The sequence below is a fragment of the Peromyscus maniculatus genome, chromosome 4 (genome assembly GCF_049852395.1).
Source record: "Peromyscus maniculatus bairdii isolate BWxNUB_F1_BW_parent chromosome 4, HU_Pman_BW_mat_3.1, whole genome shotgun sequence".
Classification (NCBI taxonomy): Eukaryota; Metazoa; Chordata; class Mammalia; order Rodentia; family Cricetidae; genus Peromyscus; species Peromyscus maniculatus.
Genome location: NC_134855.1, coordinates 158,612,938 through 158,628,212, shown reverse-complemented (window position 1 = coordinate 158,628,212; position 15,275 = coordinate 158,612,938). Strand labels below are relative to the sequence as shown.

The 15,275-nt window shown below is 54.7% G+C and overlaps 1 protein-coding gene across 1 annotated transcript; it reads left to right on the top strand.

Moving 5' to 3' along the window:
• Nucleotides 1-983: 983 nt before the first annotated feature.
• On the top strand, nt 984-15,251 carry Helz2 (helicase with zinc finger 2). The gene is made up of 20 exons (XM_015988102.3): nt 984-1,056; nt 1,996-3,084; nt 3,412-3,595; nt 3,669-3,776; nt 4,337-4,854; nt 4,953-5,594; nt 6,553-7,336; nt 7,513-7,588; nt 7,731-11,397; nt 11,547-11,665; nt 11,749-11,907; nt 11,990-12,151; nt 12,232-12,379; nt 12,460-12,576; nt 12,648-12,840; nt 13,005-13,358; nt 13,501-13,657; nt 13,760-13,927; nt 14,019-14,186; nt 14,936-15,251. Exons 2-19 carry the CDS (start codon nt 2,069-2,071, stop codon nt 14,141-14,143), a joined length of 8,697 nt encoding a protein of 2,898 aa, XP_015843588.2. The 5' UTR covers nt 984-1,056; nt 1,996-2,068; the 3' UTR covers nt 14,144-14,186; nt 14,936-15,251.
• The last annotated feature ends 24 nt before the right edge of the window (nt 15,252-15,275 follow it).

Sequence of the window (15,275 nt, the reverse complement as noted above, 5' to 3'; positions counted from 1 at the left end):
GCCTCTGTTTTATTAAAGCCGTTTGCCACCACACCCAGCCTCTAACTTATTTCTAACACATCTGTGCTCATCACAACTTCACAGTTGGGAGCAGTGAGGGTTGACTTTCTTTTTGCTAGCTGGGGGTTAGGAGCTTCAGCCCCTCCCCCACAAGCCCCTCCCCTCACAGAGGAGGAGCTATCATTCAGTATTCCCACCCTCCACTCCTGTTGTGAATGACCCAAACCACAAGGAGGAAGCTGAGTCTTTTCTAATATTTGGTCATTTCTGCTGGGTACCCATATTAACCCTTTGCAGCCTGTGAGGCCAGGATTCCCGTGCCATAGTATCCTAGTTCAGTGGGCTACTCAGCCTTTAGGGTGACCAAAGTGCTTTGAGACTGGTGGTAGCATTTCCCACTGAGCTCAGGACGTCAGGCAACTTAAATGAGAATGCTCCTTGCACCCAGCTTTTCCTGCTCTTTGGTTTGGGGCCAGAAGTTTTCTAATTCTCTGAGTTCTGGCATAATCCCAACATCTCTGTGTATCTTAAGGGGTTGACTATAATCATTAGAGCCTCTAGGAACAGGTCCTGTCCCAGCACATAGTTCTCAGTTTCTTGCCTGTTCTGGCCCTGCTCCCAGGGACCCTAGCCCTTGGCCATAGCACACAAAGTTTGTCAGGACTCTATAGGCAAGGGCCCTCCCAATCCTGATAGGCATCTTTTGACCCTAAAGCCGTCTCCCCAGGGGCTCATCTCACCCTCCTCTACACAAGAGGCTACAGACATCCAACTGTGAGTAGGGGGAGGGACAGGGAGAGGGCCAGGTCAAATTCTGCAGTATTGACCCCAGGGAAACTGTGGGGGTGGGGAGTGGGGGGAAATCGTACTAGGTCCAGGGAGCTCCGCCAGGTCTGGGAGGAAGGCTATCACTTGAGGGCGGGGCGGGGGCGGGGCAGGGGGGGCAGGGCAGGGGGGGCAGTGAGGTAATTTCCGTGCTCTGTCGTCAGAGGTCTGAGTCGCCCCAGGGGCAGAATCGAAACTGATCGCTGCTCCAAGTCGATGCTGGTGCACTGGGTAAGTATGGGGTGGTGGCTGGGGACTGGAGGGGCTACCCGGAAAGGTGTGAGGATCATCCCCTTGCCTGCAAATGGGCAGGACCAGCTGCCCCAGACAGACTCCAGTAGCGGACAGCCCTAGGGCCCCCTCCTCTTACTTCTCCAGCTGCTGGGTATGGGGTTCTAGCTCTGACGATTTAGAAACCTCCACAGGAGTGCCGAGAGGGGGACCACAGGCTTTGCCTGTTGCTCATTCTTTCCTTTCAAAGTACACTCTTTACCTTAACATTTCCCTAGAAAGTTCTTTTTAGAGTGCTAGGGTGTAGGTCAGTAGTAGCGTATTTGCCTGGCATGTGTAAGAAGCCTGGATTTCATCCTCAACACTGAAAAAGGAAAAAAAGGAAAATTCCCCTCAGACCTTAGACCTGACCTAGGTGTTTGCCGGGAGCTAGCTGCTCCCGGTCCCATCACTGCTGGGGTGGCACTAACTCAGACTCTGGGCTCTGGACATTACCTTTCCTCCTGGCATCTCTGTAAGAACTCTGAGGAGGACTATCCAACTTGGGTAGAGCAGGACAAGGCTGTGCCCTTCCTTCCTGAGGCTCCCGTTACCAAGTCTAGTAGGCTATGGTAGTCCCAGGAGCTGACTAACAGCTCTCAAGAAAGGGGGTACTATTTTTAGAGAGACAGGAGATATGAAAACTTGAGGGGTGAAGGAACCCCAGAAGTACCAGAGGGAGGATTCTTTGGCCTCCTAGCTCCGTTCTTCTACTAGCTGCCACTTAAGTTCCTTATGAGCAGGACTTGGAGGCCTTTCAGGAGGAGAAGCTGAGCTGGGGTTCAGGTGGAACTCCCCAACAAGGTTGGACAGAAGTTTCTGTCCTTCACCTGGCAGAGGATATGTGGGTCCTTCTTGGCCTTGGGCTGACTTGCTTCTCTTTTCCTATCATCTCTTTAGGGCTAACGGTTCCAGTAGACCAGCTGCTCAGAAGCCTTGTCCACAACCCTGACAAACCTGGCCTTCATCTGAGATGGCATCTTTAGGGTGCAGTCTGTGGTCTGCCAGCACGTTGGCCACCAAAGGGCCATCCTTGGCTGGACTCTTTGCTCAGGTAGACCTTCACCTGGGCTGTTCCCGCTGCACCCAGTGCCTCAACGAGAGCACCTACATCCTTCATGAAGTGGATCATGACTGTCCCCGGGAGATCCTGCTGGTCCGATACAAGCAAGGCGCCAATGGCAAGGTCTGGCGTAAGGTGGGCCGTCGGCCTAGCTTCCCAAGACCTATGCGTTATGAAGTCTGTCGCTACTACAGCCCAGGACTAGGCTGCAGGCGCCACCGGAACAGATGTACCTTTGCCAGCAGCTCGGAGGAGGCACTGGTATGGACATTTGAGCGCAAGCACAATCTTCCCCGCCTGAAATTAAAAGCTGCTGTGCAGGGCACCAGAGCCCCGGATAGGCCGCAAACCCCAGCTGACACCATCCGCGCAGAGTTTGGTGGCCATTTCCAACTGCTCTGTGCCCTCTGCTTCAAGTGCCGTCCCTCATACCTCCGCCCTGTGGATCCCAGGGGCCACTGCCCTAAGCACCAAACCTGTCCCACACTCCTCATCCACGTTATAACTGAGGGCCGAAAGCGGCAATTTGTGGAGGTGCGGCCACAGCCACAAAAAAAACATCCTTTAAACTACTGCATGTTTGTGGGCCGTGGAGCACCATGCCGCCATGGGGCCTCACGCTGTGAGTATGCACACAGTGCTGTGGAGATGGCTGTGTGGAAGGCTGAGCAGCTGGATGGGCTCCAGAGAGGAGATCTGCTCACATGTCCTCTGCTTGGAGAGGACAAATGGAAGGCCAACCGTGGTCAGCTCCCTGAGGGCCAACTGTACTGCCATGCCTGCTTGGTCACCTGTAATTCTCAGGAAGCATTTGAGAACCACTGTTCCTCCCTGGAGCATGCACAGATGGTGGCCTTTGACCAGGCTGTGCCCTGGAAGCACCGTGCTCCACCAATGGGGCTCTCCAAATTTGAGCTCTGCCCTAGGTAAGGGGAATTATGTGGGAGCTAGTAGGGTAGGAGAAGAACCCCCACCTCAGGCCAGCACCAGGGATTGTGAGGCCCACCAGGCCTGAGACCTGCCTATCATCTGCTGTGCCCTCTACATGTCAGGCTTGTATTGCAGTGGCCTCTGAAGATGGTTCCTTGTGCCAGCCCTTGCCCTGGTGCAGAGCAAATGAAACCCCCATATGCCACCCCCACCCCCACCCCAGAATTCATACCTGCTCCCCATACAGGCCACTGTTGGGCTAAGAGGGTTAGCTCCTGAGGCTGTACCTCCATGAGGTCCTGCTGACCTCCTCATCTCTCCAGGCCTGACCTCTGTGAGTATGGAGATGTCTGCATCAAGGCACACTCAAAACAGGAGTTGGAGGAGTGGATTCAGCGGGCACAGGCCATGGAGCTGCGAGAACAGGCTGCCTGGCAGGATGGGCTGGTGTCTTACCAGGCACGACTGCTAGCTGAGTACCGGTGCAGCAGCAAAGAGGTGTTGGTGGTAAGTAGAGGCTTGTGAGAATCAGAGGGTGGGTCCAGGGCTGCCCTGCTGAAAGCCAGGCTTCCTTGTGCAGATGGCTGAGACTGTCGATGGAGTGTCTGTCACTTGCCACCAGCCACTAGTGCATCAGGCCCAGGAGAAGAAGACCCAGCACAACTGGATGTTCACCGTCCACTCTGAGGTGAAGCTTCAACAGCTCTGAGATCTCATATCTTATGGGTAGACCCTGCCGTGGGTGGTGGGATTCCCAAGGTGTTAAGGACTACTACATGTAGGCAGATATAGAAAGCCTGTGATTTGGAGCTGATGCTGCCAGTGGCTGTACTTCTGTATCTATGTGACCTAGGAAAAACCCTGTAGCCTCTCTGCCTTAGTTTCCTCCTACAGTGATAGTTGATCATGGCATCCTCACCCTATGGGGTCACTCAATGGAGTAAATTAATTAATATAAGAAACAAGTGTGCCAGTATCTGGCACCTGGAGACTGAATGTGACCTGTAATTACAGGACCCTGAAAATCCCAGCTGCTCATCTATTTTTTAATGTCTGCTGGGCCTTAGTCAAGGTCCATGAGCAGAGACAGAAACCAGGGCAGACTGAACAATCTGAGGGTCCCACACTCAGAAAGCGGCAAGCTGCCTTTCTCAGGAGGGTTGGGTTGACAGGGTTGAAGGAGTCACCATGGGCCCTGAAAGAGTCTGAGGGCCTATTCAACACTTCATGGCCTATCTCCTTCTCCAGGACCCCTTGCTACATGTGGCTCTACTCAAGCAAGAGCCTGGAGCAGCCTTCTCACTGGTGGCCCCCAGTCTCCCACCAGACCAGCTCTATGCACAGGGAAAGCACTTCTGTGTGCCCAACTCCCCAGCCCAGTTCCAGGTAGGGGTGCATGTACAGGCTGCCTCCTTTGGCAGCTTTGAGCAATGGGTGGTCTTTGACTTCGGTCACAGGCCAGTGCTGCTCCAGAAGCTGAAGTTGCAGCTGGGCCAGGCACACAGCCTGGAGCTTGATGGGAAGCCAGCACCCAGACACCCCCAGGAGCTGGAATGCTGGCACACAGGCAACCGCCATGTAGTACTTGAGGTAGACTGGACACCTGAGCAAGAAGCCCTGATGGCCAAGTACAAGGTACCCTCCCTGGCCCTGGAGTTCAGTCACAGTGGTCTGGTCTGGGGCCCCATCTCTCGTATAAACTACCGGCAGAGGATGCACAGGTTTCTCTATGAGGAGGAAGCAGCTCAGCAGCAGCTGGTAGCCAAGTAAGTGGGGCAGTGGGCTAGCAGGAGTGACCCAGGTCTGGAGTTGGAGTTGGGTCTTTGACTATGGCATAGAGAGCTGACCTATAACTTTCCATCAGGCTGGCCATGAAGGGCCAGGTATCCCTGAAGACGGCACTGCAGACACCAGCACTTGGCATGCTCTTCGCACCACCAGGAGCCCTCTATGCCGAGGTTCCCTTCCCCTCTTCTCTGTTGCCGGACACTGACCAAGGCTTCCTGCTGGGCCGAGCAGTCAGCACAGCCCTTGTGGCTCCTGTGCCTGCACCTGACAAAACTGTATACCAAGTACGGCTGGAAACACGGGCCAGCTCAGAGCATGCACTATGGTTGCTGTTGCCAGCTCGGTGCTGTATGGCTTTGGGGCTGCAGCCACAAGACAGCCCCGTCTTAGAGGTGCAATTCCAGATTGACCCTCTGACCTTCCGGTTCTGGCACCAGGCAGTGGATGCGCTGCCTGAAGAGCGCCTGGTGGTTCCTGACCTGCCCACCTGCTCCCTGCCTCACCCTTGGCCCATCCCACTTTCATTTCGTGGCAATCACAAACAGAAGCTGGCTGTGGGGCTCATTGCAGGCAGAAGACCTGAGGGCACAAAGCCCATTCCACCACTGCTCATCTATGGCCCCTTTGGCACTGGCAAGACCTATACACTGGCCATGGCTGCCCTTGAGGTTGTCCAGCAGCCCCACACCAAGGTGCTCATCTGTACACACACCAACAGGTGAGCCCAGAGATGCTTTCAGGCTGCTTACCACTGCCCTGGCTCCCAGAGTGTCCAGCTTTCTGATTCTTATGAAGATGCTGCTGGTGGCTGGTTGCATCTTTCAAAGCCAACTGGGGTGCCCTGAATCAATGGATATACTGTGTGGGTAAGGAGATAGATGTGGGTGCCTTTCTACAACCCTGGACCAAGGAGAGAGTTGTAGTGGTGTTGTTTTAGCCTACCCCATGTTTCCTGGGCAAGGCTATTTATTTATTTACTTATTTACTTACTTACTTTTTATTATTCATTTTACATGCCAACCACAGATCCCCCTCTCATCCTTCCTCCCACTCCCCCCCCCCATGTATTTGTTTAATAGAAACAGGCTATTCAACCAAGAAGTTCCTCTTTGACTAATGTGGTTTTTTAAGTTCCCTATTACCACATATTATTACAGGCGTAGAGTCCTTCTTTAGCCCAGAGAAGGGGGTAGAAGGAGGAGCCCAGAACAATGGCCATGTGGCCTGAGCCAATTCTAGGCTGAGCTGGAGATCTGAGGGGCAAAGCTGTTGTTTACCAGGAAGATCCTAAGCAGCACCTCCTTGGCCTCTCAACTCTCAGGCTCTACTCCTCAGGACTGGGCACCAGTTCTTGTTGCTAAAGCTTGCAGCACCCAGGAGCTGTGTTCAGGATCAGTGCCAGCCCCCAGCCACCTTGGGCTGTCTCAGGCCACAGCTGGCTCTCCCCTTGGCCTCAACTCAGAGACCACCTTCTCTAAGCTGTACCCGACCACACAGGCTCTGACCTTCCCCGTGTCTTTGCTTTTTGTTCCCTCTGACGGCATTTGAGTCCCTAGGCAAGGCCCTGTTTGTCTGCCTTATGAGTGTTTCTGGCATCCAGGCAAGGCTGAATACATGTTTTAGCCAGCAGCCTGAGTCCTGAAGCAGCATCTCACAGTGTCTCACTCTTCCTACAGTGCTGCAGATATCTATATCCGGGAGTATTTCCATGGCTATGTCAACAGTGGCCATCCAGAGGCAGCTCCCCTCAGGGTGATGTACACAGATCGCCCTCCGAGACAGACCGACTCAACCACACTGCAGTACTGCTGCTTAACTGAGGACCGCCAGGCCTTTCGCCCACCCACAGGAGCAGAATTGGTACATCACCGATTGGTGGTTACCACCACTTCCCAGGCTCGGGAGCTCCAGGTGCCAGCTGGCTTCTTCTCCCACATTTTCATTGATGAGGCAGCCCAAATGCTGGAGTGTGAGGCTCTCATCCCACTGGCCTATGCCTTGTCATTAACCCGTGTAGTACTGGCAGGGGACCACATGCAGGTCACACCTAGGCTCTTCAGTGTGCCCAGAGCCAAGGCAGCTGGGCACACACTGCTGTACCGCCTTTTCCTGTACTACCAGCAGGAGGTACACAAGATCGCTCAGCAGAGCCGCATTATCTTCCACGAGAACTACCGTTCAACTGCAGCCATCATCAACTTCGTCTCCCATCATTTCTATGTAGCCAAGGGCAACCCCATCCAGGCCAGTGGCAAAGTCCCATGTCACCCCCAAAACTACCCTCTCATGTTCTGCCATGTGGCAGGCAGCCCTGAGCAGGACATGTCCATGACATCCTGGCTTAACTCAGCTGAGGTCACCCAGTTAGTGGAGAAAGTGCAAGAGATCTACAACACCTGGCCTCACTGCTGGGGACCCAGGGAGCAGAGACACATCTGTGCTGTCTCCCATGGTGCTCAGGTGAGCTGTCTCCTCTGGCTTCCACAGCTTTACTTTCTATACCTGTGAAGGGCTGCTTTGTTCCTTTTTCAGTCCGATCCATGTGGCCATGCTGGGGTAGGGGTGTATAGGGATTGGCAAGAGGACCTGTTCCTTAACTGGGTGACAGGTGCTCAGAATCCTGGACTTGTCTGCAGGTCAGCGCGTTGAGGCAGGAGCTAAGAAGGAGGAACCTGGGTGAGGTGTCTGTGGGCAGCTTTGAGATTCTGCCAGGTAGGTGACAGAAATGCGGGCCAGGGGCTGGCCTAACAGGGAGGCAGCTTCCAGCCTATTTCTCAGACTTGCATATATAGGGTGGGACTGGGTTATCCAGTCTGCTGGTCTTACCTGGCCATCCGATCCATGTCTCCTACAGGGCGTGAGTTCCGGGTGGTGATATTGAGCTCTGTTCACAACTGCAATAGTCTGCTCAGCCCCGGGGCACCAACCTCAGAATTCTTCACTGAGCCTCGTGTGCTGAACACAGTCATGACCCGTGCACAGTCTCAGCTGGTGGCTGTGGGAGATGCCGTGGCTCTCTGTTCCTCTGGAGCCTGCAGAAAGCTCTGGAAAAGCTTCATCCGTGAGTGCATAGAGCATCACAGCATCTTCCCTGAGGACCTGTCACTGGGGCAGATCGAGCAGGGTGTGGCCCAGAGACAGCACTGGACTTCCTTGACACTCAGAGCTGGGTGCCCAGATGAAAACCACACCGCTCTGGCACAGGACCTGCAAAGGTCCGTAGCTGAAGGGACCACAGTCACAGCACAGACGGAGGCAGTGGCAGCAGGGGACACCACAAGAGGAGACTCAGCCTCTAGAGATGCTGCGGCAGGAGTGTCCACCCTGGAGGCTGGGATGTCTGAAGAACCTGAGGATTCTGAGTCTGACTTCTGGCCCTCTGACTGGGAGCTCAACGCCGATGATGCCATCCTGAAGGAACTCCTCGATGAAAGCCGGCAAGTGACTGTGACTGTGCGGGAGGATGGGCTTCTGGACACCATGGTTTGGCCTGCATCCCCACAGCAAGCCCGACAGTATACAAACCTGCCCTCAGCTATGCTGCGTAAGCTCCTGCGCTCCAACCCCAAGCAATACCGCCGCTGCAGCTTCCTGCAGGAGACCTTTGAGAGAGCATTGGCCACACCACTGGATGACATGGCCTCTAGCCCTATCCAGGTCAGGGGTCGCCTGAACTGTGGGATGGCCTTCACAGGGGATGAGGTGCTAGTACAGGTCCTGGACCCAGCTGCTGATGACAGGGGTGTTTCAGGAAGCCTGCAGGGTCGTGTGATGGGTGTGCTGAAGAGAAGGAGACATGAACTGGCCTTTGTATGTCGAATGGATGAGTGGGACCCCCGGATCATGATCCCCATCAATGGTTCTGTGACCAAGATTTTTGTGGCAGAGATGAAGGACCCACAGCAAGTTCCCATCCACCGCCTTGTTCAAGGCCAAGTGCAGCGTGTAGGGCATGAGAGTCTCATGCCTGAGGACCGGAGCACCCGGCTTTTCCGGGTCCGTATTGTCCTTTGGCGGGAACGTTTCTACTACCCACTAGGCATTGTCCTGGAGGTGCTGCCCAAGGCCATCACCTGGGAGCAGGGCCTTCATATTCTTGCCCAAGAGCATGGCCTAAAGGCCCACACACCAGACCCAGCCTCTGTTTCCAAGGCTTTGCAGAGATACCACTCAGAGCTAAACATGGCCACTGGTCCCCGAGAGGACTGCCGCCACTTCTTGACCTTCACTGTGGACCCCCAGGGTGCCTGCAATCTAGATGATGCTCTCAGTGTCCGGGACCTAGGCCCAGTGTATGAGGTGGCTGTGCACATTGCTGATGTGGCCAGCTTGGTGCCCAAGGATGGAGCACTGGACACGGAAGCCCGCCAGCAGGGCTCTGTGTTCTATGCTCCGAGCAGGGAGCCAGTACTCATGCTGCCAGCCAGCTTGTGCCAGGATGCGCTCAGCCTTCTGCCAGGCCAGGATCGCCTTACCATCTCTCTCTTCCTCACCATGGAGAAGGGCAGTGGCCAGATCAAGAGTCTGCGATTTGCGCCCTCCATAGTCTGCTCTGACCGCCAGCTGTCGTATGAGGAAGCTGAAGAACTGATCAAGGGGCACCCTGGGGCTGGCCTGGAGCTGCCAGCCCACCTGGACTCTGTGGAAGCCTGTGTCGTGGCTGCCTGCTACTTCTCGTGGATGTTGCGTCGTCAGCGCCTACAGGCTGCCTGCTACTATGAGCCACCAGATGAGGACAGTGTGCTGGGCTTTCGCACAGCCCACATCATGGTCCAAGAGTACATGATCCAGTTTAACAGCCATGTGGCTGAATTTCTTGTGGGTAATAAGCATACACAGACACTGACACCACTAAGGTGGCAGCCCACACCCAGTAGGTACCAGCTTGACAGTGTCTTTAAGAAGCACAGAGGACTGGTGTCCCTGTCGCTGCCCCTGTGCCACCACTTGAACGCCAACTACACCCCCAGCAAGCAGCTGTGTGTCCTGACTTCCCTCTGGAAACAGGTGCAGCTCGCAGCTGGTACTCAGGACTACAGCCAGATGGTGGACCTTATTGCTGCCGATGACATGCACCCTTCACTGGCTCCTGCATGCCTGGACTTCCGAAAGGCTCTAGGCCGCTCTGCTTTTGGTCGCTCCAGCCAGGGTGAGCAGCAACCTGCTGGCCACTACTCACTGCAAGTGGATTGGTACACATGGGCCACCTCACCCATCCGTAGGTATCTAGATGTGGTGCTGCAGCGGCTGATCCTGATGGCGCTGGGCCACAGGGACTCTACCTATTCTGCCAGGGACATCGACGGGCTCTGCCAGGACTTTAGTCGCCAGTATGCATGTGCCCAGAGCTACCAGCGGCGGGCTTACAGCCTGCACCTGGCCATCCAGCTCAAGGCCCAGCCTCGGGATAAGCTGGGCTTCGTGGTGGATGTCGAGACGGGTGCCCGCTGCTTCAAGTTGCTTTTCCCTGCCAACCGAGAAACCCTGCCTGACCCCTGCCCTGTCCACTACCACTCCCTGCAGCTGGCTGAGCACCCCCAGGAGCTAGTGAGCCAGACAGGCCTGCGGCTAGTATGGCGGCGCCGTATCTACTCAGTGCAAGTGTCCAAGCCACCTTTACCACTGCCGGGCACATGTTTTGATCCACACACCCAGACTATAGATGCAGTCCTGTGGACTCGGCTGCTGGTGCTGGTGAAGGAGCAGCGCTGGCCTGAGGTAGCTGCCCTCATCAAGGAGCAAGATAAGAAGCTCCCTCATCGAAGGGAGCAGGTACAGATAAAACAGAGTCGCTGTGGACACTTTGTAGAGGTGGCTTGTGAGCTGAAGAGAGGAGATACTCTGCAAGTACAGCTTGGTGCCAACCTGCAGCGGGGCTTTCTGGCACCATCCTTGCAGCTGTGGACTGTGGCACCTGACTTCAGCCTCTGCCTGGAGCACATGGAACGGCCAGGTGACTGCTTTTCAGGCCATGTGCACCAGGCTCTGCAGGACCACTACCAAAAAGTAAGCGAGTACTCAAGTGTGTGGGAGCCACTCTGTGCCCTGGAGTCACTTACCAGTGCTGTTACAGAAAATGACTCCATTGTGCTGCAGAATGTGCACATTTCTTGGGACACAGATAGGACATCACAGGGGCAACTGCAGGGCACCTTCCAGCTGGACGCTGATTTTCTCCAGGAGAAATGTATCAATATCCACTTCAACTGTTGCTACCTCTGCATTCGGCTTGAGGGGCTCCCTCTCCCACCAGCCAGCCCACTCCCTAGGCCCAGCTGCCTTGGCCCCTTCCTGAGCGTTGACCCTGATACATATACCTGGGTGGCCCATGGGCTGGCTGGTGACTGGGACCATGGGCTGGCTGGTGACTGGGACCCGGAGAGTGTGGAGGATCGGCAGGATGTTCCCAGGCAGGTACATTTCTTCATCCACCACATGGCCATGGAGAAAGTTCCAGAAGAGGTGCTGAAACCTAGTGCTCGGTTCACTGTGGAAGTGATATCTAAGCAGCTTCCTGATCTGTGAGTGGTTTCTATCACCTGAGGCCAGGGAGAAGGTCCCTGGGCTGAGGTCCAGCGCCAGGACCTCCTTGGGCTTCCCTCTCCTGGGAGGACATGGCTCCCTCCCTAGGAGAATCCTGTTCACTTTCTGATATCCCCTCTCATCCCAGCCGCAAGGAAGAAGCTGTGCGTAGACTGGAAAAGGCATCGCCACTGGTCATCAGCATTGCCTTGGGCCGGCCCATTCCGGAGCACCGTCACCGGCCTCACCAATACTCTTTCTGCAGGGGTAGGTCTGCTCTTTAGCTTTTCACCTCTTCCCAATGCATGGTGCTCAAATGATCCTTGCCTTCTGCTCCAACCCCACCCCAGCACCTACCAGCAGGTTCTTGAAGTGGCAGCATACCAGCCGGTTCTTGGAGCGGCAGAACTACAACATCCCTGGTGGACGTCATAAGCTGAACCCTAGCCAGAACAGAGCCGTCAGGAGTGCTCTGGAGAAGCAATTCACAGTCATCCAGGGCCCACCAGGTGGGGTTCATTTGCAGGAGCCAGGGGCTGCCCTGGGCAGGCAGGCGTGGCCATAGAGACTCACACTGTCCTCTGTCCACAGGCACCGGGAAGACCATTGTGGGCCTCCACATTGTATACTGGTTTCATAGGTCAAACCAGGAGCAGGTGCCAACTGGCAGCAGCATTAATGGAAAGGAACAGCTGAGGGGCCCATGTGTCTTATATTGTGGCCCCTCCAACAAGTCTGTGGATGTCCTGGGAGGTGTGTTACAGATAAAGTGTGGGACTGCCAGAGGGTGCTGGGCATTAAGGTACAGTCTCTCACACCTGCCCTTGCCCTAGGACTGCTCCTGAGTAGGAAGACAGAGTTGAGGCCCCTGCGTGTGTATGGGGAGCAGGCAGAGGCCACTGAGTTCCCAGTTCCAGGAGTGAGTAGCAGGAGTCTATTCAGCAATACCTCCCAGGAAGGGAGGCCAAATCAGAGCCTCAGGTACAACACATGGGTCTGTGCTGGGATTGAGGCAAGGGGACCTCCACTGGTCAGGGTTTCACCAAGGTTCTGCCTTCTAGGAGCATCACCCTTCACCACCGGATCCGCCAGGCCCCCAATCCACATGCAGCAGAGATCAGAAAATTTGATGCCCAACTTCGGGAAGGAAAAATATTCTCAAAGGAAGATCTTGCGGTGTAAGTGGTGGGCTCAGAGGTGGAGCTGCCTATTGGCAAGCTCACTGGATGACAGGTGTTACCTCACACAGGTACAAGAGCGTCCTGGGGAAAGCACGCAAATATGAGCTTGACCGGCACTCGGTCATCCTGTGCACATGCTCCTGTGCGGCATCAAGAAGCCTGAAAACTCTGAAGGTTCGACAGATCATTATCGATGAGGCAGGCATGGCCACTGAGCCAGAAACCCTTATTCCCTTGGTGTGCTTCTTACAGATTGAGAAGGTGAGGTTGGAAGGGATCTAGAACTGCTGCCTGGGTTCCTGGGGGCAGCTTAGCTGGGGTGCTAAGGGTGTAATAGTGAGCATTGCTATTGGTTGAAGATGGCCAATAAGCTGAGATGCCTCTGGCTACAAGGATGTCAAGATCATATCTAGCTGTGCTTCCAGGTGGTTCTGCTTGGAGACCACAAGCAGTTGCAGCCTGTGGTCAAGAATGAACAGTTGCGAAATCTGGGGATGGACCGGTCTCTCTTTGAGAGGTACCACAGGGATGCCATCATGCTGGACACACAGTACCGTATGCATAAGGATATCTGCTCCTTTCCCTCCATGGAGTTCTATGGGAGGAAGCTGAAGACCTGGTCTGACCTGAAGCGTCCACCCAGCATCCTGGGCCATGCTGGCAAGGAGAGCTGCTCTGTCATCTTTGGCTATGTGCAGGGCAGTGAGCAGAGGCTGCTGGTGTCCACCGAGGATGGCAATGAGAACTCCAGGGCCAATCCAGAGGAAGTAACAGAGGTGGTAAGTGTCAGAGCAACTCTCCTGGGTGCCTGGGTGGGTCAGGGAAAGCTTCAGTGGTCAGGAAGGCTGGGATCAAGTGAGGCCTCTGTGCTCAGGACGGAAGGCCTGGGTTCTAGCCCCATCTGCCCTCTCCTCTATTTAGGTCCGCATCACCAAGCAGCTGACCCTGGACCGGACGGTGGATCCCAAGGACATCGCCGTCCTTACACCCTACAATGCACAGGCTGCGGCAATCAGCAAGGGCCTCAGGCAAAAAGGGGTCACTGGAGTGACTGTGACCTCTATAACCAAGAGCCAGGGTGAGCCTGGCTCTAAGGAGGCCATATTTGTGTAGGGGTCAGAAGGGGGTTCAGTGGGTATAGAGCTGTGAATTCATCTACCATTCCCTCCCCATCTCCCAGGGAGCGAGTGGCGCTATGTGCTAGTGAGCACAGTCAGAACATGCCCCAAGAGTGATGTGGACCAGCGGCCAACCAAGAGCTGGCTCAAGAAGTTTCTGGGCTTTGTTGTGGATCCCCACCAAGTAAACGTGGCCATCACCCGGGCCCAGGAGGGGCTGTGCCTCATTGGTGAGGGGTTGCATTTCTGGGGAAGGCTAGGGCACGGCAGTGTCAAGCATGCTCAGGGCAGAACTAAGAGCCACCTTGATTCTCCCTGCAGGGGACCATGTCCTGCTACGCTGCTGCCCACTCTGGCACCGTCTCCTAGACTTCTGTGAGGCCCAGCACAGCCTTGTGCCTGCTGAGAAGGTGCGGGTCCAGAGAAAGTCTGCTTTATCTTCCTGAAGAGCTCTCACCTGCCCAGCCTTTGACGTGCCAGCGGCTGAGGGTATGTCCCTCATTCTTCTCTGCCAAGCCCCTGAGTATACAGTGGATTGCTCACAATCCCAGCTGAACATTAGTCAACCACCTCTGCTATCTTCTTGGAAACAGCCCTGGTATTGGCTGCAGTCTTGTAGCAGTGATAGTCTTATGGGCGGTGGCCTCTTCCTGGGCCGGAAGCAGGCTTAATAATGATGACCTTCCTGTTTGTGCCTGGACTTGAGTGGAGGGGAAAGAGCTGGAGGTGGGCCCCTTTGCTCCTGACTGTGTTTTTTCCTGGTGCATTTGGTGACTAGGACACCTCTTAGTGGCCACAAAGGACCCCAAGATATACCTTTGCTGTTACTGGGAGCCTAAACAGGAATGAGACTCCTCTGAGGCTGTACTTTGACACTGAGATCCATCTATGGTTGCACTGGGCACCATGTGTTCATTTGTCATATTTTCTAGTCTTAATGACCTAAAGCTAGCACTTCTTACTGGTCCACTCAGAGTGAGCAGGGAAGCCTTCCTGGAAGAAACTTTTTACTACTCACTGCCTTATGTCCTGAAGGGCTGACTGCTAGGATAGGAGCAAGAGGGCAGAGCCAAGCCAAATGATCACAGCCCTGCCTCCTGGGATGTGAAGTAGCAGCCTTGTGGTTAGGCAGCTGAGAATGAGGTACCCCAGTACCACTGGGACTATGTTTCTTCACCAAGCTGTCATGCCTGTATCCAGGGCTTTAAGACAACCTAAATCTAAATCTTTTTCTGCAGGACTGAACAGGTGAAATCTCTCCCTTCATGTCTCCCTCTTATATTCCCACCTCCTGGAAGTTCCAAGGCTGGAGCCAGCTCCCTCTCAGTGTGACTTCCCTCTCCTGAGGTCAGAGATGCTACAAGTGAGCTGTACACCAGGAGAGGTGAGGCTCCTAAGGCCTGGCTGCAGAACCTCCTATGAGAATAACATCTGGTGTCTTCTACAAATTAAATTTCTACATTCCATCTTTTAATCTTTTCTCATATACATATATATAAACTGTATACTTTTATATAACTGGATAATTTTATTATAAAATTTGCTCTGAAAGTTCTCATGGGTGTTTTGTCGTATGGG

Excerpts from the sequence above, each read along its gene's own strand:
- Helz2 (XM_015988102.3), top strand. The coding sequence starts at position 2,069 with ATGGCATCTTTAGGGTGCAGTCTGTGGTCTGCCAGCACGTTGGCCACC. Across the intron at positions 3,777-4,336 it reads TGTTCACCGTCCACTCTGAG|GACCCCTTGCTACATGTGGC; the intron begins GTGAAGCTTCAA and ends CTCCTTCTCCAG. Across the intron at positions 11,908-11,989 it reads AGTCATCCAGGGCCCACCAG|GCACCGGGAAGACCATTGTG; the intron begins GTGGGGTTCATT and ends CTCTGTCCACAG.